The sequence below is a fragment of the Schistocerca piceifrons genome, chromosome 1, assembly GCF_021461385.2.
Source record: "Schistocerca piceifrons isolate TAMUIC-IGC-003096 chromosome 1, iqSchPice1.1, whole genome shotgun sequence".
Taxonomy (NCBI): Eukaryota; Metazoa; Arthropoda; class Insecta; order Orthoptera; family Acrididae; genus Schistocerca; species Schistocerca piceifrons.
In genome coordinates this window covers 986,666,196-986,692,451 of record NC_060138.1, presented here as the reverse complement: position 1 = coordinate 986,692,451, position 26,256 = coordinate 986,666,196, and the positions used below count along the sequence as shown (strand labels likewise).

Below are 26,256 nucleotides of genomic sequence, written 5' to 3'. Positions count from 1 at the left end.
GCCATTCATTCCTAAGCCCCTTCAATACCAGGTCTTTGACAAACTACATTCATTAGCACACCCCGGTGTCAAAGCTTCCACCCGTCTGGTAACTGAACGGTTTGTCTGGAGAGACATGCGCCGTGATTGTCAGTCTTGGGCAAGGGCATGCATGGTGTGTCAACAGAACAAAGTTTCCAGGCACACTTCTCCACCCCTTGGCTGTTTTGCCCAACCGCCAGGCTGGTTTCACCATGTTCATGTCGACCTCGTAGGCCCTTTGCCCCCCTCCGAGGGTTTCCGTTACTTGTTTACAGCTATTGACAGGATGACTCGGTGGGCTGAGGCTGTGCCTATTCCGAACATTACCTCAGAGACAGTAAGTCGAGCATTCTTAGATTCGTGGATCTCTAGATTTGGCTCACCTGTTTACCTCACCACTGACCAGGGGCGACAATTCGAGTCTTCAGTTTTCTCTGACTTATGTAAAATGTGTGGTATTGTCAAAATTCATACTTCTGCATACCACCCCCAAAGCAATGGGCTTGTCGAGCGATGGCATCGTACCTTAAAGTCTGCCCTGCGTTGCCATGACTCACTATGGACAGAGGCACTGCCCTTCGTGCTTCTTGGCCTTCGTGCGACTTTCAAGGAAGACCTCAAGGGTTCCGTAGCTGAGTTTGTGTATGGCCAACCTCTGGTTTTGCCTAGAGAATTAGTCACTCTGACCCCACTTCCACGGCCCTCTGAACTCCCTTCACTTCTCGAGCGGGTGCGCTTGCACTGCAGCAAAATTCAGTCGCCACCTCCGGCTGCTCATACACCTCCGCGCGCGTACGTACCGCGCACGCTAGATTCTTGTGAGTACGTGTTTCTCAGAGACGATTCAGTCAAAGCCCCACTTCAGTCGCCCTACACAGGTCCTTACAAGGTCGTCAAACACTCTGAGAATAACATGGATCTCCTCATAAAAGACTCTGTAACCACGGTCTCACTCAACCGAGTGAAACCAGCTTTCATTGAGCCTCAGGTGAACCTCCCTGATTCTGCCCCTATTTCTCCCACTCCTGCTTCGAGCGGCCATCCATCTTCCCACACCATGCATTTGGGTATTGATTTTCCACAGCGTGTTTCTCTGCCGAGCACTGCTCCTTCTCCGTGTTCATCTAATTCAAGTGGCCAATCTTTTCGGGGCTTCGCTCCTCACAGCCCTCGCAGTCGGATTCTACCATTGTGTTACCATCTTCGTGTGACAGCTCTTTGTCACGCCGTTCAATCCACGCTGGCTCCTCGTTGCCTTCGGTCACGCTCCCTCATCTGTCAGCTGATCGCCCGAGGTTGTCTCCTGCACAGTCTAGTGCACCTGCCACCCCCCTCTTAGCAGATGCTTCCCCCTGCCATGGCTTTCCCACACCTCCCTGCCTCCCTACCATTGCTCGTACAGGTGCCATCCAAGAATTCACAACACATGTGCACCCTGATGACATACATAAATTATCTGTTGTCGTAGATGGCGATACAGTGTGTGTGGTACTCGCGTGTGACAATATTGAGGAAGGAAGTGCAGAATCTCGTGTGGTGCGCCGCTTTAAATTGAGCAGAAGTGCTGCGTGTGGCAATTTGCGTGCCTTTGTTAGGCCTTCTGGCAAGGTGATTCTCCGCCTGCCAGCTGACGAAGTGCTACACCGTCACTCCAGGACGGGACGTCGTCTTCAGCCGCCGGCGTCGCTTGCTGACTTTACCATTGACGTACCGGGCTTCACCCCCTGGTCTCCTACCAGTCGACCGCTTCCGCCTGATGCAGAAGAACTGTGCGTTACCTTCCTAACTTCTCACCCCCCCCATTCACAGGGACGTACTCCATACTGCGCGGGGAGGGGGGGGGGGGGGGCTATGTGGCGTAGAGCGCCATAAAAATCGATAGTTGTTCTGCGCGTAAGTGTGCTATCTTCGAGGAGAGGGCTTTGGAGAGCATGTTGGACGCTAACGGCAGTTAGCCTCCGGACTTGTATCTGTGTAGACGCTAAGTGTGAATAAATCTGTATATGAGAGAATTCTAGTTGTTTACCTACAACTATACCATATTCCCTCAGAGGCAAGTGTAACAATAAAATCTGACTGGAGAAATGTAAGAGATGGAGTCCCACAGGCTGTAATTCTGAGGCCACTGATTTTCTTGATCTGCATTAATGATCTACCAATTACAATTAATAACAGAGCAAAAATAATCATGTTTGCTGGTACCAAATGCCACAATGAAGGATACAAAGCTGACAGTCACTAATGAAGTACACAAATGATTTACATCAGTCCCACCAGATGGACAGTCATATTCTAATCCTAAATTTTTTTCAAAATCTGATATTATGCAGTCAAAATACAAAACTTCAAGTTCATGAAATGGATAGCAACAATCAGAAAACTAATTAAACCTAATAGAAAATTCTTAGTTACCCACCAGATGGACAGTCAGTGAATTTGGAAAGACCAAACAATCAGCTGGTCAAGAAATTTAGCTCAGCAATACTTGCACAAAGCACCATTTCTCACCTTTCCAACAGAGCAATAATGCTGTTGTCATATTTTTTGTATTTACATTCTATACTCTCCTATGGTATAATCATCTGAGCAAATGCTGCAGGGGTTGCAAAAGTTTTCAAGTTTCAAAAACAAGCAGTGAGATTAATATGTGGGATCTGTAACAGAATTTCCTGCAGTGGTCTCTTCAAGCCTCTCAGGATATTTCCTACTGCAGGTCAATACACGAGGGTCACTCCAAAAGAAATGCACACTATTTTTGTAAAAATATAGTTTTCATTCTGCATGTGTGAAAGTTTTACAGTGTGTAGATACATCCTTCCTGCTTGTTTTCAAACTTAGGTCAACCTGTTCCCGTGAGTGGCGCCGTCATAGCATGTCTTCAAGATGGCTGCTACACTTGACGTTCGTCAGAAGCAATGTGCTGTCATAGAATTCCTGTGCTGTGAAAACGAGACAGTGGGAAACATCCGCAATAGGTTGAAAAAAGTGTATAGAGATGCTGCTGTCGATCGCACTACAGTTAGTTGGTGGGCAAGCAGGTTACGTGATGAAAGTGGGCATGGCAATATCGAGGATTGTCCTCGCAGTGGCAGGCCTCATGCTGCACACACTCCAGACAATGTGCAAAGAGTTAATGAATTGGTGACTACTGACAGACGCATCACAGTGCACGATTGTCACGCTACGTTGGGATAGGGAAAGGAAGTGTTTGCAGAATACTGAAAGTGCTCGTGTTAAAAAAGGTTTGTGCCAGGTGGGTTCCCAGGATGTTGACAGTGGCTCACAAAGAAACAAGAAAAACAGTATGCAGCGAACTTTTGGAACAGTACGAGAATGGTGGAGATGAATTTCTTGGAAGAATTGTGACAGGTGATGAAACATGGCTCCATCATTTTTCACCAGAGATGAAGAGGCAATCAATGGAGTGGTATCATGCAAACTCACCCAGAGGGGGGGGGGGGGGGGGCCGGGGGGGGGGGGGGGGGGCCGGGGGGGGGGGGGGCGGGAAATCAAAACCACACCTTCTACTGGAAAAGTTATGGCTACGGTGTTTTTCGATTCCGAAGGACTCTTGCTTGTGGACATCATGCCAAGTGGTAGTACCATCAATTCTGATGAATATGTGATGACACTGAAGAAACTTCAAGCTCGACTGAGTTGTGTTCGAGCACATCGGCAAAAGTAGGATGTTTTGCTGTTGCCACATGTAAACCAAAAAACCATGGAAGCGATCACAAAACTCGGATGGACAACACTGAAACACCTGACTTACAGCCCTGACCTGGCTCCATGTGACCATAATCTCTTTGGGAAACTGAAAGAGTCTCTTCATGGAACAAGGTTTGAAGATGATGACTCCCTCGTGCACGCTGCCAAACAGTGGCTCCAACAGGTTGGTCCAGAATTTTACTGCGCTGGTATATAGGCGCTGGTTCCAAGATGGCGTAAGGCAGTTCAGAGGGATCGAAATTATGTGGAGAAATGAAAATATTGTTCCTAAAGGATGTATCTACACACTGTAAAACTTTCAAACATGTAGAATAAAAGATGGATTTTTTAAAAAAATAGTGTGCATTTCTTTAGGAGTGACCCTCGTATATAGACACTGATGATGTTTTTAGTCAACAATAGGTATTTATTTCTGATAAAGTGTAACCTGTCTTGTGTTACAGTGTGAACTGTAACACAAGACAGGTGAAAAATTTCCACCAAGGCTCTGAACTCTCATGAAAGTACACTAGGGACTTACTGAGTCAGGTATAAATACGCTTCTGATTGCAATAAAAAAGGAAATTAATAATATACAGGTATTCCCATGAAATTTTGGTCTTATGTCAAAGCGGTAGGTGGATCAAAACAAAATGTCCAGACACTCTGTGACCAAATTGGTACTGAAACAGTGGATGACAGACTAAAGGCCGAAATGCTAAATGTCTTTTTCCAAAGCTGTTTCACAGAGGAAGAATGTGTAGTTCCTTCTCTAGATTGTCACACAGATGACAAAATGGTAGATATCAAAATAGACGACAGAGGGATAGAGAAACAATTAAAATCGCTCAAAAGAGGAAAGGCTGCTGGACCTGATGGGATACCAGTTCGATTTTACACAGAGTATGCGAAGGAACTTGCCCTCCTTCTTGCAGCAGTGTACCGTAGATCTCTAGAAGAGCGTAACGTTCCAAAGGATTGGAAAAGGGCACAGGTCATCCCCGTTTTCAAGAAGGGACGTCAGACAGATGTGCAGAACTATAGACCTATATCTCTAACGTCGATCAGTTGTAGAATTTTGGAACAAGTATTATGTTCGAGTATAATGACTTTTCTGGAGACTAGAAATCTACTCTGTAGGAATCAGCATGGGTTTCGAAAAAGACGGTCATGTGAAACCCAGCTCACTCTATTCGTACACGAGACTCAGAGGGCCACAGACACGGGTTCACAGGTAGACGCCGTGTTTCTTGACTTCCGCAAGGCGTTCGATACAGTTCCCCACAGTCGTTTAATGAACAAAGTAAGAGCATATGGACTATCAGACCAATTGTGTGATTGGATTGAAGAGTTCCTAGATAACAGAACATAGCATGTCATTCTCAGTAGAGAGAAGTCTTCCGAAGTAAGAGTGATTTCAGGTGTGCCGCAGGGGAGTGTCATAGGACCGTTGCTATTCACAATATACATAAATGACCTTGTGGATGACATCGGAAGTTCACTGAGGCTTTTTGCAGATGATGCTATGGTGTATCGAGAGGTTGTAACAACGGAAAATTGTAGTGAAATGCAGGAGGATCTGCAGCGAATTGACGCATGGTGCAGGGAACGGCAAGAAAGATAGTTCCCTTATCATTTAGCTACAAAATAGCAGGTCAGCAACTGGAAGCAGTTAATTCCATAAATTATCTGGGAGTACGCATTAGGAGTGATTTAAAATGGAATGATCATATAAAGTTGATTATCGGTAAAGCAGATGCCAGACTGAGAATCATTGGAAGAATCCTAAGGAAATGCAATCCGTAAACAAAGGAAGTAGGTTACAGTACGCTTGTTCGCCCACTGCTTGAATACTGCTCAGCAGTGTGGGATCCATACCAGATAGGGTTGATAGAAGAGATAGAGAAGATCCAACGGAGAGCAGCGCGCTTCGTTACAGGATCATTTAGTAATCGCGAAAGCGTTACGGAGATGATAGATAAACTCCAGTGGAAGACTCTGCAGGAGAGATGCTCAGTAGCTTGGTACGGGCTTTTGTTAAAGTTTCGAGAACATACCTTCACCGAAGAGTCAAGCAGTATATTGCTCCCTCCTACGTGTATATCGCGAAGAGACCATGAGGATAAAATCAGACAGATTAGAGCCCACACAGAAGCATACCGACAATCCTTCTTTCCACGAACAATACAAGACTGGAGTAGAAGGGAGAACCGATAGAGGTACTCAGGGTACCCTCCGCCACACACCGTCGGGTGGCTTGCGGAGTATGGATGTAGATGTAGATGTAGATATTTGAAAAGAAACTAAAGACATTCCTCATACGTCAAACTTTTTATAAAATGAATTAATTCTTAGAGTTATAAAGTATCCTTTAGTGTAAAAATAGTGGAAACCACTTAGTTAAAAACACTCTCTTAAAAGAAAAAATGTGATACTTTCACTTATGTCATAAAGATAAAATTTTGTATTTTAACTTAAATTATGATGATAAAATGTAAATCTATTTTGCTCTTAGGATAAAAATGTGTACTTTCTTTTATTCTAATATATTAAGCATTCATTTAGAGTTATGACAGTAACCTGCAGGCAGTAATATTATATGCAAGTCGTTTTTGTTAGAAAATAAGTAAAATAGTTTATATAAATGACATAAAAAATGCTCATGTAATATTGTATTATTTCACCTGACTCACCCTCTATTACATGCAATGGGAAGTTCCACTCTCTTCCAAAACACTGAAAATATTTTCACACGAAACTAGACAAAAAGGAAACATCCATATAGAGCCAGTGAATAACAGCCTAAATAAAACAAGGAACCCTGAATTATGGGAAAGCTATTTATAATAAGCTTATCCCAGAAATTAAATCAATAAATGACTTGACAAAGTGCAAGTAGCTGCTATGGCATGTCTGACTCATCACTGCTTCTATAGCCTGCACAAGTTCCTTCAGGTAGTACATTAAATATCTGTGTTTTTAACTTGGTGATGTTACTAGCCCCCAAGTACCTTAATGATCTACCATGCAAATGTTACTGGAATGCAAATATAAATCTACCTCTACAGTATGTGTTCTTTCTGCTTTTACATGATATATTCTTTTCTCACTTGTATGAGGGCGTGCCTAGAAAGTGATACCTCTGAATTTTTAATTCTGTCCTTAACATCGATTGAGGTATGACATGTGATGCATATTACTATGTCGACTTTCCTGCTTCACTGACACAAGTTTCAACCCACTGTCACTAGAAGGCTCCAAATTGTAGCATGCAACATGGTTGTGTGTAACTATGTTGCTGCATGAGAAACAGTATGCTGTAATTGAGTTTCTAACTGCAGAAAACGTGCCTCCAATTGAAATGCATGGAAGAATGAAAGCTGTGTACAGTGATGATTGTATGATTGTATCAATGTCAATGATGTTGACATTGTGCTGTTCATGACTGTAATGAAGGAAATGGTGGTGATGGTGCTAGCTTTAACATGTGTGACAGAGTTCTTAGTAGATGACCAAATACAGTAACCAATGACATCCACTGGGATTGGTTTGATGAACTCAGCAAAGAAAATTGTTGGATAACAAAGCTCTCAGGTAAGTACAGCATATCTTGAGGATTAGTACAGTCCAGTATTGCAGAACTGTGGTACAGAAAACTGTGTGCATGCCAGATGTCTCAAATGCTCACTCCTGACACCAAACAGACCACAAAAACATGAGAACATCAATGGAGTTCTGCCACAAAGGATCACTGATGACAAAAAAGTTCAAGAGCATGTCACCAGCAGGCAAATCCATGTTCACAGAGTTCTGGGATGTTCAGGGTGCAGTGCACTTCTAATTCATGCCTAAAGGCACCATAAACTTTGCAAGGTACCGCAAGACCCTCAGAAAACTGAAAGCACTCGTTTGAAGAGTTTGTCCACACATGGAGTACCCCCTTTTTTAGCTTAACAATGCCATACCACATGCATGCACTGTGATATCTGCAACAATCTGGCACCTTGGGTTCACTTTCATCAGTCATCCTCCTCAGAGTCACGACAAGGCCCCATCTGATTTTCATCTGTTTGCAAAATTTAAAGACCACGTTCTATGACTTCACTTTAATAGTGATGAAACACTGCAAGCAGAGGTGAGGTTGGTGCTCTGTCAGCAAAGTCAAACATCAGAATGTCAATTTGTGTACTACATGATTACCTAGACCAATAAAGATCTAATCTAATTACCTAATTTACCCATGAATCCTTTTCCCGAGGTTTAGTCGGTTGAGGTCACAGAATCACACTTAAAGCCTGTTCCATCTTCACACACTGTCAGGGCCTATGATAATGGTAGTGTATTTAGCAACAGAGACTCCTAAGGTGTTCAGGTATTAGTGACTGGATCAGATTATGTTTCATTATGTTACATCCCACCAAATTGAACTTTGTGTCTCATTGACCTCAGAAGGATGAGACATGAGCTTTGGTGAAGGCAACCATCTCAATTAGGGCCCCTGACAGATCAGAAGATTTGGAGTTGGCAGTTACAACATTTAATAATCTTCGGTAGGCATTGGTGCATTGGTAGCTGATACTGGGGATATATGTTAAATGTATTCTTTTCAAAGTACCTAGAACAAACAGAAAAATTCAAGAAATTTGCCACCATTCAGTCAGAAGATGGTCAGCTACCTGCACAAATGGTTTCAACATTTTGTCGTCTACAATGGTCACCAGATAAATTATTTATTTTGGCCTTTAATTTGCTGCAAAATAAATGTATTATGTAAAAGCAAAATTATTTTCTGTGTTCCTTGTTTTGTTTCTTTTTGTACTCAAATGTGTTGGAATATGCTTCCATATATACACTATGTGATCAAAAGCATCCAGACACCTGACTGAAAATGACTTACAATACAAGTTCATTGCACCCTCCATTGGTAATGCTGGAATTCAATTTGGTGTTGGCCCACCCTTAGCCTTGATGACAGCCTCCTCTCTCGCAGATATATGTTCAATCAGGTGCTGGTGGCTGAGCACCTGAAGGATAATTTGGAAAATATTTCGAGTAGATTTCCCCACCATGTTATAGTTCTGGGAGGATATTTTAATTTGCCGGATATAGACTGGGAGACTCAAACGTTCATAATGGGTGGCAGGGTCAAAGAATCCAGTGAATTTTTTTTAAGTGCTTTATCTGAAAACTACCTTGAGCAGTTAAACAGAGAACCGACTCATGGCGATAACATATTAGACCTTCTGGTGATAAACAGACCCGAACTATTTGAAACAGTTAATGCAGAACAGGGAATCAGTGATCATAAAGCGGTTACTGCATCGATGATTTCAGCCGTAAATAGAAATATTAAAAAAGGTAGGAAGATTTTTCTGTTTAGCAAAAGTGACAAAAAGCAGATTACAGAGTACCTGACGGCTCAACACAAAAGTTTTGTCTCAAGTACAGATAGTGTTGAGGATCAGTGGACAAAGTTCAAAACCATCGTACAATATGCGTTAGATGAGTACATGCCAAGCAAGATCGTAAGAGATGGAAAAGAGCCACCGTGGTAAACAACTGAGTTAGAAATCTGCTGAGGAAGAAAAGGGAACTTCACAGCAAACATAAACATAGCCAAAGCCTTGCAGACAAACAAAAATTACACGAAGCAAAATGCAGTGTGAGTAGGGCTATGTGAGAGGCGTTCAATGAATTCGAAAGTAAAGTTCTATGTAGTGACTTGGCAGAAAATCCTAAGAAATTTTGGTCTTATGTCAAAGCGGTAGGTGGATCAAAACAAAATGTCCAGACACACTGTGACCAAATTGGTACTGAAACAGTGGATGACAGATTAAAGGCCGAAATACTAAATGTCTTTTTCCAAAGCTGTTTCACAGAGGAAGACTGCACTGTAGTTCCTTCTCTAGATTGTCGCACAGATGACAAAATGGTAGATATCAAAATAGACGACAGAGGGATAGAGAAACAATTAAAATCGCTCAAAAGAGGAAAGGCCACTGGACCTGATGGGATACCAGTTTGATTTTACACAGAGTACGCGAAAGAACTTGCCCCCTTCTTGCAGCGGTGTACCGTAGGTCTCTAGAAGAGTGTAATGTTCCAAAGGATTGGAAAAGGGTACAGGTCATCCCCGTTTTCAAGAAGGGACGTCAAACAGATGTGCAGAACTATAGACCTATATCTCTAACATCTATCAGTAGAATTTTGGAACATGTATTATGTTCGAGTATAATGACTTTTCTGGAGACTAGAAATCTACTCTGTAGGAATCAGCATGGGTTTCGAAAAAGACAGTTGTGTGAAACCCAGCTCACGCTATTTGTCCATGAGACTCAGAGGGCCATAGACATGGGTTCACAGGTAGATGCCGTGTTTCTTGACTTCCGCAAGGCGTTCGATACAGTTCCCCACAGTCGTTTAATGAACAAAGTAAGAGAATATGGACTATCAGACCAATTGTGTGATTGGATTGAAGAGTTCCTAGATAACAGAACGCAGCATGTCATTCTCAATGGAGAGAAGTCTTCCGAAGTAAGAGTGATTTCAGGTGTGCCGCAGGGGAGTGTCATAGGACCGTTGCTATTCACAATATACATAAATGACCTTGTGGATGACATCGGAAGTTCACTGAGGCTTTTTGCAGATGATGCTGTGGTGTATCAAGAGGTTGTAACGATGGAAAATTGTACTGAAATGCAGAAGGACCTGCAGTGAATTGACGCATGGTGCAGGCAATGGCAATTGAATCTCAATGTAGACAAGTGTAATGTGCTGCGAATACATAGAAAGATAGTTCCCTTATCATTTAGCTACAAAATAGCAGGTCAACAACTGGAAGCAGTTAATTCCATAAATTATCTGGGATTATGCATTAGGAGTGATTTAAAATGGAATGATCATATAAAGTTGATCGTTGGTAAAGCAGATGCCAGACTGAGATTCATTGGAAGAATCCTAAGGAAATGCAATCCATAAACAAAGGAAGTAGGTTACAGTATGCTTGTTCGCCCACTGCTTGAATACTGCTCAGCAGTGTGGGATCCATACCAGATAGGGTTGATAGAAGAGATAGAGAAGATCCAATGGAGAGCAGCACGCTTCGTTACAGGATCATTTAGTAATCGCAAAAGCGTTACAGAGATGATAGATAAACTCCAGTGGAAGACTCTCCAGGAGAGACGCTCAGTAGATCGGTATGGGCTTTTGTTAAAGTTTCGAGAACATACCCTCGCCGAAGAGTCAAGCAGTATATTGCTCCCTCCAACATATATCTCGCACAGAGACCATGAGGATAAAATCAGACAGATTAGAGCCCACACAGAAGCATACCGACAATCCTTCTTTCCACGAACAATACGAGACTGGACTAGAAGGGAGAACCGATAGAGGTACTCAAGGTGCCCTCCGCCACACACCGTCAGGTGGCTTGTGGAGTATGGATGTAGATGTAGAATGGCAGCCTATTCTTCAAGGAGTGCTGCACAGAGGAGAGGTATTGATGTCAGTTGGTGAGGCCTGGCACAAAGTCAGCGTTCCAAAAGATCCCAGAGGTCTTCTATAGGATTCAGGTCAGGACTCTGTGCAGGCTAGTCCATTACAGGGATGTTATTCTTGTGTAATCACTCCGCCACAGGCCATGCATTATGAACAGGTGCTTGATCATGTTGAAAGATGCAACTGCCATCCCCAAATTGCTCTTCAACAGTGGCAATCAAGAAGTTGCTTAAAACATCAATGTAGGCCTGTGCTGTGATAGTGCCACGCAAAACAATAAGGGCCCTTCATGAAAAAGTTGACCCCACCACAACACAACCGCCTCCGAATTTTACTGTTGGCACTACACTTGCTGGCAGATGATGTTCACCGGGCATTCGCCAAACCCACACTCTGCTATCAAATCATCACAATGTGTACAGTGTACTTTGATTTGTCACTCCACACAATGTTTTTCCACTGTTCAGTTGTCCAGTGTTTATGCTCCTTACAAAAAGCGAGGCATTGTTTGGCGTTTATCGTCGTGATGTGTGACTTATGAGCAGTGGCTCGACCACGAAATCAAAGTTTTTTCACCTGCCACCTAGCTGTCGTAGTATTTGCAGTGGATCCTGATGCAGTTTGGAATTCCTGTGTGATGGTCTGGATAGATGTAGGCCTATCACACATTATGACCCTCTTTAACTGTCGGCAGTCTCAGTCAGTCAACAGATGAGGTTGGCCTGTACGTGTCCCTTCACTAACACCTCAGAAACAGTGGACCTAGGGATGGGAGTGTGAAAATTCATGTACAGACATATGACACAAGTGACACCCTATCACCTGACCACGTTTGAAGTCCGTGAGTTCCACAGAGTGCCCCATTCTGCTCTCTCACAACGTCTAATGACTACTGAGGTTGCTGACATGGAGTACCTGGCAGTAGGTGGCAGCACAACGCACCTAATATGAAAAACATATGTTTTGGAGGTGTATGGATAGTTTTGATCACATAGTGTATAAGGTAGTTCTGTATGTATTTGTTTTATGGCATAACAATTGTTACAACATATTTTTTCTAACTGAGAAGCACCCATAATTGAAAAACAATTGCAGGTGACAAATTAATGACTATATGAGCACTCAATGAACACTTTAGATGTGCTGGCCAATGGAAGTACTGAATGAATAAAAATAATAATACTTCACCCAGAATTGAATGCTTTACGGTTGCTTCCAACTTCAGCTTGCAGACAACATACGTTTAATGAGTTCAACATATCAATAATTGAGTTAGTTTAAATTCAGTTATAACACAACACTTCAGTGATCATTAACTCCACATAGCACTTATTGTTTTACAGAATCAGATGCCCTGAACACAGTTTTCTCTGTTAGATAATGTTAGCAACAATGAAAAAGCAATAAATACTGTTTAATGTCATTTGATTGCTACCGATTCAGCTACTCCCTACAGCCAATGCCTTGAGACTCTTCTGAGAATGCACGGGTAGTATACATTCCTACAAAAGTAATTAACTGTTCATCTGTTATATACATGCCAGGAGACTCAAACTGAAAAGACTTACTTGAATATTTGGTTTATTCTGTTATATATATGCCAGGAGACTCAAACTGAAAAGACTTACTTGAATATTTGGTTTATTCTTGATTTTGGCATAGAAAATTTCAAAAACACTCTGATGAAACGAATCATAATTAGAGGTCTCGGTGCACGCAGAATGGAAAGGTAACTGAATCTTGGCACTATTCCTATCATCTCAAACATTTGCAAAATTACTGACACCCAGAGGAAGAATACCATACTGGCATCAAATTGACACCAATGGTCCTTCAGGTATGGAACTTCACCCTTTAAATGAAAGAAAAGAATAGTTTAGTAAAACACAAAGACATCACGGACAAAGATTTATAGCACATTAATATACAAAAGAAAAGCACAATTATTTCATAATGAAAATCAATGCAATTTATTCTGCTTTTGCTTGTTTAGAAAAGAAAAATGAAACAATTGTATGGTGAATGTTACACTGTTCAAATTACAGTTTCACTAAATTTATTGACAAATTAAGATATTATGATTTAATAACATTTTTCTTTAATTGTGTAAAAAGCTATAGTTATTTGGGATTACACTTTTTCAAGAACTGCAAACACAACAATATAAAGTAATAAATTATGTTTTATCGAGCTTATTTTGCATAGCAGATTACACTTCCTCCTATATGGTAATAAATATATGTCATGTCAACACCAAGTGCTGACACAAAATAAATAACATTATATATATTACTAAAGTAGTTTATGAGGAGTTGAGAAACTCTTAAACTTAGTTTTGATATATGTCCAAGACACATGCATTCAAATTATGTCAGTATTTCTACAGAGAATAAAATTTGTGGTGATACTTTTCTATTTTCAGCACCAGTTTTTGTATCAGAAAACAATATACCAAAAATTACATATTGCTGTTACTTCTCTAACTGCGCACAAGCAATTTTTGTAAAAGATGCATGCACACACAAAACACAGAAACAAATACCTTATTATAAGGGAGGATTTCCATTACAGAATAGGGCCAAATGACAAGATACGATGTGATGCAAGTAGATTAACTGACAGATACAGCACAAATGGATCTTATAGTATGAGGTACAACACAGTTTTACTGAGTAAGCAAGTTTTCAATACCACTAACCTTTAGTATACCTCGGATATGCATTTTGGCAATCATTTCTGCAGTAAACAAAAAAGTTACAAAGAGGTCACAGCAAAAGGTCACATACTGAAGGGGTGGATGCTTTTCAAATGTTTTTGGAGTGTTCAAACTGACCGATAAAAGGCTTAATAAGGCACAAAACCTCATTAGCCTTCTAACCCAAAGCTGCAAAATAAAGTGAAGAAATGCACATATTAGTATGAAATAACTGACAAACTGTAAAACACCTTAAAATTAAGAAAGATATCTGCAATATAGAAACATTAATAAGCTGTTACAGTAGTTAAACAGGGAAAAAATAATACATCAACAAATGTTTACAGTCTCTGTGCTGACACATAAGCAAATATTAAAACAGGAAGTGTAACAACAAAATGTCATAATTTCACAATTAAGTGGCTATGTTATTAACTTAGTAGTGGATCAATTACTTAGCAGTTCTTCCACATAAGTTCATCATCAAACCTACACAGTCATAAAATACTTGTTAATTAATGAAGAAAGAGACTGCAATGTTTTAACTCTTGAGCAGTGTATAAAGGGTATCATGAAGTCTCACTTATCAATTTGAAATTTTGTTTGTTTGTTTATTTGTTTCCAGATGCATGTCTGCAGTCTTGGTATACATCAAAACCCTGTGCTGTAGTACCATAGCATGCCGCTAGAGAGAGAGAGAGAGAGAGAGAGAGAGAGAGAGAGAGAGAGAGAGAGAGAGAGAGAGAGAGAGAGGGGGGGGGGGGGAGGGGGGAGGGGGGGATGGTGCCATTCCCTGATAAAGTGAAGTATCATGCTGTAACTCATATCCTGGTGGAGACGCTCCCAGTGTTGTCAAACAGTCAGTTAATGAAAATATAGCATAACTTAGACTGTGATATAATGACATGTTTCACTCATAAGCAATCACTATGGCTATTCTAAATACTAGATTGTCAATCAATCACTGCATTTTTTGTGACACTGGTATATATGCCCGTCATAGAAACAGCCTCCAAGTCAGTAACTTTATTTCTTATTGATACTGAAATTTGTGACTGGATTCAGGATTTATAACAGCACTGACTCTTGGATGAAGGGTCACGAAGTGTGTTACGACCCCTGCTTTTCATGTTGTACATTAATGAGTTGGCCGACAATACTAACAGCAACCTCAGGCTTTTTGCAGTTGATGCAGTTATCTATAGTAATGTATTACCTGGTAAAAGCTGAAAAATTATATTGTCAAAAGCTGATAACATTTCAAATAATACCAAAGCTTGGCAATGTGCTTTAAATGTTCAGAAATGTGAAACTGCAATTCACAAAACACAGAATCCAATATACCATGACTACAGTCAACTCATGCAAATACGTGTGTCTCTAAAGAAATTTATTTAAAGGGCAGGGGGAGGGGGAGGGGGGGCAAGGCTCTAAAACTGCATTTTTTATGTAATGAGTTGGTCAGTTTCGAAATGTGTCACTGCAATCAGCCACGTAATGCTAGAATTGGCTAAAGAGAGTTTTAGAGGAATCATAGGAAATCACTTCTAGAAGTGTATGAAAATTCTATAATGAATAAAAACTCTGTACTCCAGATTACTCTCCCTGCAGGTAACTATGATCTGGATATACCAATATATGTGAATATGAAATGGAACAATCTTGTAGGTTCAGTTGTAGATAAAGCAGGTGGCAGACTTTGGTCTGGGAAAATACAATCAGTCTACAAAGCAGATTGGTTACAAAACTGCTGAGTGACTCAGCCTAGAATATTGTCCAGGTGTGTGGAACTCGTACCAAATAAGACTAAAAGGGGACACTGAACACATATAAAGGTGGGCGATGCAAAAAGTTTTTTTGGCCCATGGAAGAGTCACAGAAATGTTGAAAAACCTGAAGTGCGTAATACTTACAGACAGTAGTAGTAGTAGTAGTAGTAGTAGTAGTAGCAGCAGTAGTAGTAATGGCAGCAGCAGTTTTATTCATCTGTAGATCAGTTTTACAAGGATACTGGACATGTCTTGGTATTGCAATTTGAAAACAACAAAAATAACGTAATTAAACTACAAAGGCATTTACATAGGTACAGGTCTAATTTCAGAAGGATCGGGCAGGTAGCTGGCTACGGCCTTATAGTAGGAACCATTTTGGCATTTGCTAGTAGGAACCATTCTGGCATTTGTCTGAATTAATTTAGGGAAACCACAGAAAACCTAAATCAGGATGGCCGGATGAAGACTGGAGCCTCCAACCTTCTGAATACAAGGCCAGTCTGTTTAAAACAGTGCTATCTCATCCCTAGTGTACAATACTGTTTTTCAAATAAGTTATTAACAATGTAAAGACTACTGCTATATTGTTCATTCATTTTTCGCTCCCTGTCACTGCACACACTACATACACTCTACACTCAATGTTTCAAATTGTAAGATTAAATATACTGTCAGCTGATGTCAGAACCATAGCAACAATGTTTTGTTTCCATTCTGTGTACCATAACTTCCCATTTCGTAGACTGAAAAACTGAGTCAGCACCTCTCAGTAACGAGTAAGATGTTGAGCACCAAACGAAGACAAAGTGTCAAAGTGTTAGTATTATATACTGCATAGCTTCGAGAGTGAGATTTTCCCAAAGGGAAAGGGGGAGGGGGGAAGATGGGGAAAAATACAATGTGAAAGTATTGTGCAAAATGATGTATGTTTCATTATCAAGGGGTAGGGGTAGAGATAGTAGTGTATGGAGGGGGGGGGGGGGGGGGCAGAGGAACACTGTCTAGCACTATGTGTAGCTACTAGAATGCCAACAGGTGCAGCATCAGGAGCTTGTGTAGCAAGTAGGTGGGGAAGAAAAGGAACAAAAACGAGAGGAGCAGGGAAAGATGGGTGGGTGCAATGATGAGGATGGCAAACAAAGAGGCTGGGAGATGAGAATGGATGATAGGACAGAAGGAGTGGAAACTGTTGGATGGAGGTTGTGGGGACAGTATGTTACTGCAGGTTGAGTCCAGGATAATTACAGGAGCAGAAAATGGGTTGCTAGGACATCTCCCATCTGCGCAATTCAGAAAAGCTGGTGGTGGAGAGGAGGATCCAGATGATTTGGGTAGCAAAGGAATCATTGAAATCAAGCATGTTATGCTCAGCTGCATGTTGTGCCACAGGGTGGTCTATTTTTACACAGAGGTGCAGAGGAAGCCATCAGAGGGGAGGAGGTCAACATCTAGGACGGTGGCACACTTGGTTGGGGAGGACCAAGTGAAGCAGATGGGAGAGAAGCTCCTGAGGTTGTAAAGGAATGAAGATATCGCCTCAGGGCCAAGACATCCTACCTTCATTCCTTCATAAGTTCAACAACTTCTCTCCCATCCACTTCACCTGGTTGTCCTCCAACCCAGCATGTCACCTTCCTATACACTGACCTCCCCTCTCTGATTGCTCCATCCACACCTCTGTCCACTTTAAACTCACCAATCACCAACAGCATGTGCGTTTTGACAGCTGTCATCCCTTTCACACCAAAAAATCCCTCCCACACAGCCTAGCCACCTGTGAACAGTGTATCTTCAGTGAAGAACTCCCCTGCTCAGTATGCTGAGGGTCTCACCAAGGCCTTCACAGACAGGCTCTATTCTACAGTCCTAGTCTGCAAAAACATCTCCCATGGTATTTCCTCTCACACCCCCAATCCTCTCACCATCCCCAAGAACAGGCCACAGAGGACTGCCTCCTTCATCACCTAGTACCACCCTGGACTGGAACACCTGCACCACATTGTTCACCAGGGCTTTGGTTACCTATTGTCATACCCTGAAATGAGGGACATCCTTCTCAAGATCCTTCCTATCCTTCCTGAAGTGGTGCTCCATCACCAACTCAACCTCCATAATGTCCAAGTCCAACCCAATGCCATTCCGAAACCATTGCTGCAAAGTCATATTCCTGTGGAAAATCCTTGTGCTAGACTGGCCCAACCCCCTCCCCCACAAACACACACACTTCCTATTTCAGTCCTGTCAATGGATTATCTTAGCCCATTAGGTGAAAGCAGTCATCATTTTTACCAGGTCTGTTGCAACCATGGCACAGCTTTCTACACTCCTGGAAAATGAAAAATGAACACATTGATGCAAGTGAATAAGACCCACCATGCTTGCACTGGACAGTACGAAAGTGCAGTGCATGCAATGACCAAATGCACAGCACTGCAGACACACCAGGAACCATATTATTGGCTGTGGGATGTTGTTAGCTGTGCAGCGGCTGGTCACCACCAGAGCCAATGGTAACCAGTTTGCCCTGGCGTAGGGAGCTCCATCTGTGTCTGCAACATTGTTAGTATGCTCCGACTGTGTGTGTATGTGAACCATCTGGGCAATTGATGGAGTTTGAGCGAGGGTGTATAGTGGGCCTGTGGGAGTCTGAGTGGATATACCACAGAATTGGGCAACACATGGGGCGTGAGTTCTCCACAAGGCATCAATGATGTTGCCAGTGGTCAGCAGAAGGTGCACATGCCCATCGACCTTGGTGTGGACAGCGGCAACACACAGTTGCACGCCAAGACTGTTGTATCCTACACAGTGCCATATTGGACCACACAGTCACTTCACAACTTAGGGGCACCGTTGCTCCAAAGGTATCAGCAAGAACCTTTCGCAACTTTCTCCATGAAGCATGGTTACGGCCCCAAGTATCATTAGGGCATCTTCTGCTCATGCCACAACATCGTTCAGCCCGCCTCCAGTGGTGTCATGATAGGTGTTTATGGAAGGACGAATGGAGGCTTGTCATTTTCAGTGATGAGAGTCACTTCTGCCTTGGTGCCAATGATAGTCATACATGCTCATGCAGATGAGTGCGGAAATCAGGAGTGTATGTGACAGAGGCATAAATAGCCAATACCCGGCATCATGGTGTAGGGAGCAATATCCTACACTGGCTGTACTCCTCTGGTGATCATTGAGGGAACAATGAATGGTGCACTGTACATTAAAACCATCATCCCAACCATCATGCCACCGTTCATGGACCGACAAGGTGATGTGCTTTCCCAATAGGTCAATGCACATTCACATGCATCTGATGCCACCCAATGTGCTCTTGAAGGTGTATATCAAGTACCCTGGCCAGCATGATCCCCAGATCTGTCCCCCATTAAGCACGTTTGGAACTGGATGAAATGTCATCGGGTGCAGTCAGCATGTTCAGCCTGAACTCTGCCCTAATTGAGGCACCAGGTGGAAATTGCAAGGCAGGCCATTGCCCAAGACTACAGTCAGCACATCTAAGATCATCTCCATGGGAGAATTGCAGCCTGCATTGCTGCAAAAGGAGGGCATACACAGTATTAGTGCTGACACTGTGCATGCTCTGTTGATTGTACTCACATGCGTATGGCTCTGTCTGTGTGATCGTGAGTTGTATACATCCTCAAGAATGTGTCAATAAAATTTGCCGCTTCTGGGGCGATGAATGCATGATGTTGGTTTTTTATTTTCCAGGAGTGTATTTTTGTATGACAACCAACCAGCTGTACACCAGGATGAACGGCCATGTCAAACCATGGAAAAGAGCAAAGTAGACCACCCTGTGGCAAAATAAGCAGCTGAGCATAACATGCTTGATTCCAGTGGCTGCTTCACAACCCTGATTCATATGGATCCTCCTCTCCACAACTAGCTTTTCTGAACCGTGCAGATGGGAGTTATCCTTACAACACATTCTCCGCTCCTGTAATCATCCTGGCCTCAACCTATCCTAACATACTATTCCCACAGCCTTGACCCAACAGTTTTAACCCTCTCTGTCCTATCATTTTCTCCCAAATCTTGTCTCCCAGCCCCTTTGTTTGTCACCTTCTACCAATGCACTCGCTCACCTTTCCCTGCTCTCCTCTTTTTTAGTATTTTTTTCTCCACCTCTCTGCCCTACAACCTCTGGATGCTGTGCCTGTTGGTGTTCTAGTCCCTGCACTCTCTTCCAGTTCCAGACAGCGTTCCTCTGTCTCCCCCATCATGTACACTACTATTCCCCCCCTCCCTCCAGTTTGCTGCTGTCATCCCAAGTGACAGTTGCATTCTGGCTTAATCTGCGTGTCAGTTTACAGTTAATGTGTCTTCTTTGTGGTAAGTAGCAATCTTTATTTACCTACACTGCTGACGTCCCTAGAGGAAGTTTCCATTGTTTTATTATCGTTATTATTATTTACTTGTGTTACATTTTTTACCAACACCTACTCTGTGTTATCTAAGCAATCCTTCAACATACAGAACGTACTGCTTAACAGGCACTTTTTAACTGCCTTTTTCAATAACTTTGTTTCATTAAATTCTTTAAACTCATTGGGCAATTTATTGTACAGTTCTATTCCTTGGTAGAAAGTGCTGTTTTGAGTTTTACATCTACTCTTTCATGGTAAATGTAAGTTCCATGGACAGATCTGTTTGTGCAGTAATTATCAATGTTATTTTTGACATGTACAACTGATTTATAAATGTACTCACATGTTGTAGTTAAAATAATCATACCCAGTGTTTTGAACACATCTTTAAAATGAGCTCTACTACTAGTTTTGGTTATTATTCATTTGGCCCTTTTCTGTAGTCTGAAAACTGTATTCATATTTTGTGCGTTTATTCCTCAAAAAAGAATTCCATAGCTAAGAAATGAGTGTGCATACAGGGTGTTCAGCAAAGGAGTGCCTGATTTCATATTTAAATATCTTGAAAACTAAGGTCAACAGACAAGTACAACAAATGGTAAGTTTATTAAGAAAGCTATAAGAATTTTGTACAGAAATAAATCTAAAAGCAGCCAACAAATGACACTGTAATCTCAGTATGTAGTACAAATGAAATGACCCAATTTCAAAGACATTACTGGACTCATACAACTATGATTTTATGTATCAGTCTTAAGCAGCAAGTGAAAATTTGTACCAAGGCCGGGAATCCAACTTGGGTCTCCAGTTTATTACACAGGTGTGTCAGATACTAAGTCACCTTGTCACAGCAGTTCATGCAACTATACAGATTATCCTGGCAATTTAGAGTAGCGAGAATTTAAAGCAGACTGTGATGGCAGTGGGAATTTGGATCGAGGAGGGAGGCACGCCAGGCTAATCTGTGCAGTTGTGTGAAGCACTGTGCCAAGATGGCTTAATGGTTAATGAACTTGCCTAGTAAGCAGGAGACCCTGGTTTGATTCCTGACCTTGGTACAAATTTTCACTTGCTGCTTCAGTCTATATTCTCAATATTTAGTGCCTATAAATAGTGCACTATAGCTCAGAACCACCAGTTCCACTGTTGACACATTAACAAAAGACCCAATACAAAAACCATTCACAAGCTCTTCACCAAATTCCAATGGACAGGGAGTGTGGTTGATGATCTGAGAGGGATTTTTGGCCTCAGGCAAACTGTGGTTATTCCTGAATATGCCACCACAGTTTCCATCTGAAGAAATGCTGCAGAGATTTGTTTGAAGCATTCTAGTATGCAGAAAATGCTGAGACAGAGCCTACACATGTTTAAATTCAAAATCCAGAGCCACCTTGCTATACCTGTACAAGTTATGCAACAGAGGGTTGGCTTAGTGAACTAGTTCCTCACAGTGACTGATAATGAAGGATTTGAAGATTGCAGCATTTTGTTCATAGAAGAAGCATACTTCCATCTGAATGGAGTCATTAATAATCAAAACTGGCAATTTCTGAATTCTGAAATTCCCCATTTATGTGAAGCAAACCCACTGTATTCTGCCAAAGCTACTGTTTGGGCTATGGTGTGCATCAGGAACATTAATGGCCCTTTTTTTACTTTTGGTTTAGAACAGTTTATAACCATACAGCTAGCACTTAAAGGATCAACCACACACCAGGTGGTTCATGCAAGATGAGACCAGACCACACTCCAGTGAACAGGTGTTTTGCTCTTTGATGGATACTTCAGGAATGGAGTTATTTGCATTGGATTAGCAAAAATCTACTGGCACAGAGATGGACTGGCCTTAATATTTGTCTGATTTGATTCCTTGTGACTACTTTTTGTGAGGCGCACTGAAAGACACTGTCTACCAGAACCACACCACCACACTGGACAAGCTTGAACTGGCGAGCTGTGGGTCATCTGAATCCATTTCCACTGATACTACATGATGTGATGGCAAATTTCATTGTTCATTTGTCACCTCTGTACTGTGAGTGATTTTGAAGAGATTGTGATGTGATTGAAAAGATTAATAATGGAAGTTTTTGGAAGAAAAGTTTAATTATGGAGGCTGATACTGTACTAGCTGCACAGTGTACAGAACTATCTACTGACAGCTTTTCAAATATTTCAAAACTTCTGTGTAAAAATTCTTACAGCCTTCAAATTAAACACACATTTTGTTGCACTTCTCCTGATCTTAGTTTTCGAGTTATTTCTTATCGATTTTGCAATCAGGGACTCCTTCACTGGATGCCCTGTATGAATAATATGCAACTACAAGATATTGGCTGTTACTGATGAAAGGACTCTAAGGGCATAACACGCTGATAACATTCTTTATTCACACCACTTTTACTGAGAATCAACATTCATTCCTAAAAATTTTGTGTTTGTTATGCAGTGTATAGAAGTGTCATCTAAATTTGATTTAACAGCCGTCATTTTCTCTTTTCAAACTGCAATTCATGGTATTTTTTTCTTTATATTCAGTGTCACTTTGTTGCCTCCTTGAGGGTTTCATTTGCTTTCTCTGCAAGGAATTCTCTTGTTTCCTCAGTGACTATAATACTGTTATCATCAAAAAAGAGAATTTTTTCCTTATGACAAACACTAATGGGAAAGTCACTGATGTATATCAGGGAAAGTAGTGGTCCTAATATACCACTCTCAGGAACTCCTATATTGATGTATTTTGATTCTGATATGTGTCATATTAAAAGTTTGAACTTTTTTGAAATAAGTGTTGTCTCTACTCTTTGTGCCCTATCTGCTAGGTATGACCAGAACCAGTCATTAGCTACAGCTCTTTTTTTCTTAATGCTTCTAGCTTATTTAGTGGAATCTTATGGTCAATAGTATCGAAGGCCTTCAAAAGATCTAAAAATATATGTGTGTGATAGTCATTTTTGTTGAGGGCTTCAAGAAGCACTTTTGTGAATTTTGCCATGGAGAAGTTGCGCTTCTACACCTTTGTAAACCAAACTGTGATTATTTAAAAGGCAGTATTGTATCAAGTAATTTAGTAATCTGTCTTTCATTAATGATTCTATTATTTTTGAGAATAGCAACAGTGCAGAAATGGGCTATTTCCTTTCTGTAGCAGGGCTACAATATTTGCCTGTTTAAATACCCTGGAAATTTCCCTGATATGAATGGTTCATTTAATTATGTCTGTTAAGGAAGCTTGTGGACTCTGCTTTGTTTCAACACACCTGTTGGTACTTTATCTAACCCCTCTAACTTTTTATTTTAAAGATTTTGTACAGTTTTACTGATTTCATTCTATGTAGTTGGTAGTACTTTCATTGTACTTAGTACATACTTATTTACAGGTGTTATATTTGCTTTTGAGAATTTTTGTTGCAATTTCTCTGAAATACTGGAAAATATGCACATTCACATAGTTTTCTAAGTGGTGATGAATATTTGTTATTTGACCCTCTCCCTTATCAGTATGTTATTGTATCTTTGTTTATCTCTCCCTGTTTCCTTTTTAATGACATCCCTGTTTGCTTTTCATTTATTCTCTGCATTGTATAGTATTTTGTATTGTACATTACTTTTATGCAGCAGTCAGCACCCTCCTATAAATTTTCTTGTACCTATGATAGAAATTTAACTACTATGGATCATTACGGCTCTTTTTCCATTGAAGTGGGGTATTTAAGGTTTTTGGAGGAATTCTTAATACTTGCTGTTATCTATTCATTTTTGTGATCCAATGATACTGATTTGGATGCTCTTGGAAATCTCTTTTCAAACATCAGATCAAACAATGCTCATAATTTGGAGCATTTTGCTTTAACATTGATCTCTCTATACATTTAATAACAATTTTCATTCACTAGTTCTCTTGAAAAATTTTGTATTTTGATTTCTGATAAATGACATTGAAGGCCTGCAGTTTTGGGAATTTTTTCCATACTCAAGTTTACTATAATTATTTGGCAAAAATGAACTGATAGCCCAAGACCTGCTATATGTCAACTGCTCCACAAAAGCCTACTTACAAAATTCTGATAACCAGTATTAAGAGGAGAATCTAGGAATACATTGCAGCCCTATACATATTACTCCCATAGGAAGACTAATTACAGCATGCAGAGAGTAATTTACACTATGTGGTCAAAAGTATCCAGACACCTGGCTGAAAATGACTTAAAAGTTTGTGGCGCCTTCCATCGGCAATGCAGGAATTCAATATGGTGCTGGCCCACCCTTAGCCTTGATGACAGCTTCCTCTGTCGCAGATATACATACAATCAGGTGCTCGATGTTTTCTTGGGGAATGGGCTTTCTTCATGGAATGCTGCACTGAGGAGAGGTATTGACGTTGGTCGGTGAGGCTTGGCACAAAGTCAGCATTCCAAAACATACCAAAGGTGTTCTAGAGGAATCAGGTTAGGACTCTGTGCAGGCCACTCCATTACAGGGATGGTATTGTCGTGCAACCACTCTGCCATAGTCCGTGCATTATGAACAGGTGCTTGATCATGTTGTGTTGAAAGATGCAGTTGCCATCCCTGAATTGCTCTTCAACAGTGGGAAGCAAGAAGGTGCTTAAAACATCAATGTAGGCCTGTGCTGTGATAGTACCATGCAGAACAACAAGGGGTGGAAGCCCCCTCCATGAAAAACATGACTACACCATAACACCACCACATCTGAATTTTACTGTTGGCACTACACACACTGGCAGATGACGTTCACCAGGCATTCGCCATACCCACACTCTGCCATTGGATCACCACATTGTGTACCGTGATTCGTAACTTCACACAACTTTTTTCCACTGTTCAATTGTCCAATGTTTATGCTTCTTACACCAAGCGAGGCATCGCTTGGCATTTACCTGTGTGATGTGTGGCTTATGAGCAGCCGCTCGACCATGAAATCCAAGTTTTCTCACTTCCTGCCTAATTGTCACAGTACTTGCAGTGGATCCTGATGCCGTTTGGATTTCCTGGATAGACGTCTGCCTATTAAACATTACGACCCATTTCAACAATCGGCGGTCTCTATGAGTCAACAGACAAGGTCGGCCTGTATGCTTTTGTGCTGTAAGTGACCCTTCACATTTCCACTTCACTATCACATCGGAAACAATGAACCTACGGATGTTTAGGAGTGTGGAAATCTAGCGTACAGACGTATGACCCAATTGACACCCAATCACCAGACCATGTTCGAAGTCCGTGAGTTTCACAGATCACCCCATTCTGCTCTCTTGCGATGTCTAATGATTACTGAGGTCGCTGATATGGAGTACCTGGCAGTAGGTGGCAGCACAATGCACCTAATATGAAAAATATATGTTTTTGGAGGTGTCCGGATACTTTTGATCACATAGTGTAGGTCGTTATTCCTCCTACATTCCAGATGCAAGTGGAATGATAGAAATCACATATAACGTGCACAATGGGATGTACTGCTGTCATGCACTTCTTAGAGTTTGCAGAGTAGACAGATTTAAGTTAAACATCAGAATATCTACAACAAATTGTGAAAGGTGTAGGACCTGCTTGCACAATATTAAATAGTGTGTTAGCCTGCAAGACAGGAAAGTGGCTGAGATACAGATTGATTATGCTTGCAGCTTTAATGTGCAGTAGTACAGTACGCTCAACAGCCTGAGTGTTGTGTTCAGTGCCTCAAATTCTTTTACGTTTATGCTAAATTGTTCCTTTAGCTTCATTTTAGAATATGTACCTTATATTGTGTAAATATTTGTGCAACAAAGGATTATCGTCATTCCATACCACATTGTATCTCAATTATTGTCATACAACTTCCACATTGATGACCCGTGACGACTGTGAATTACGCCAAATACATACAAAACTGGATACTACACTGCAACATTGCAATCTGTGCACACCAGGCCACTGGTTTCATTTCTGGACAGTTCAGTGCTTCGCAACCAATTTTTTGATTGCCTACTGTGCTCAATTGCGCAAGTGATGCGCTTCAGTACTGTGGTTCAACTTAGCAATGATAGTGCCAAACAAGTGAAAGCAACAAATGATTTACTGTGGAATCTCATTGCAGTTACCATCTTGTAAAAACACCAAGCAACGGCTCATCAGCAACATTCTGTCTGCTCAGATTCATATTTGTCCACCGC

General features: G+C 41.3%; 1 protein-coding gene across 1 annotated transcript in view; it reads right to left on the bottom strand.

Moving 5' to 3' along the window:
• The window catches only part of LOC124795014 (sodium leak channel NALCN), a 402,332-nt gene that overhangs the window by 294,091 nt on the left and 81,985 nt on the right, over positions 1–26,256 (bottom strand). Inside the window, exons 4-5 of the mRNA XM_047258779.1 lie at positions 13,925–14,110; positions 12,855–13,078 (exon numbers count right to left, since the gene is read on the bottom strand). Of these exons, the coding sequence (XP_047114735.1) occupies positions 12,855–13,078; positions 13,925–14,110 (410 nt within the window). The remainder of the gene's footprint in view (positions 1–12,854; positions 13,079–13,924; positions 14,111–26,256) is intronic.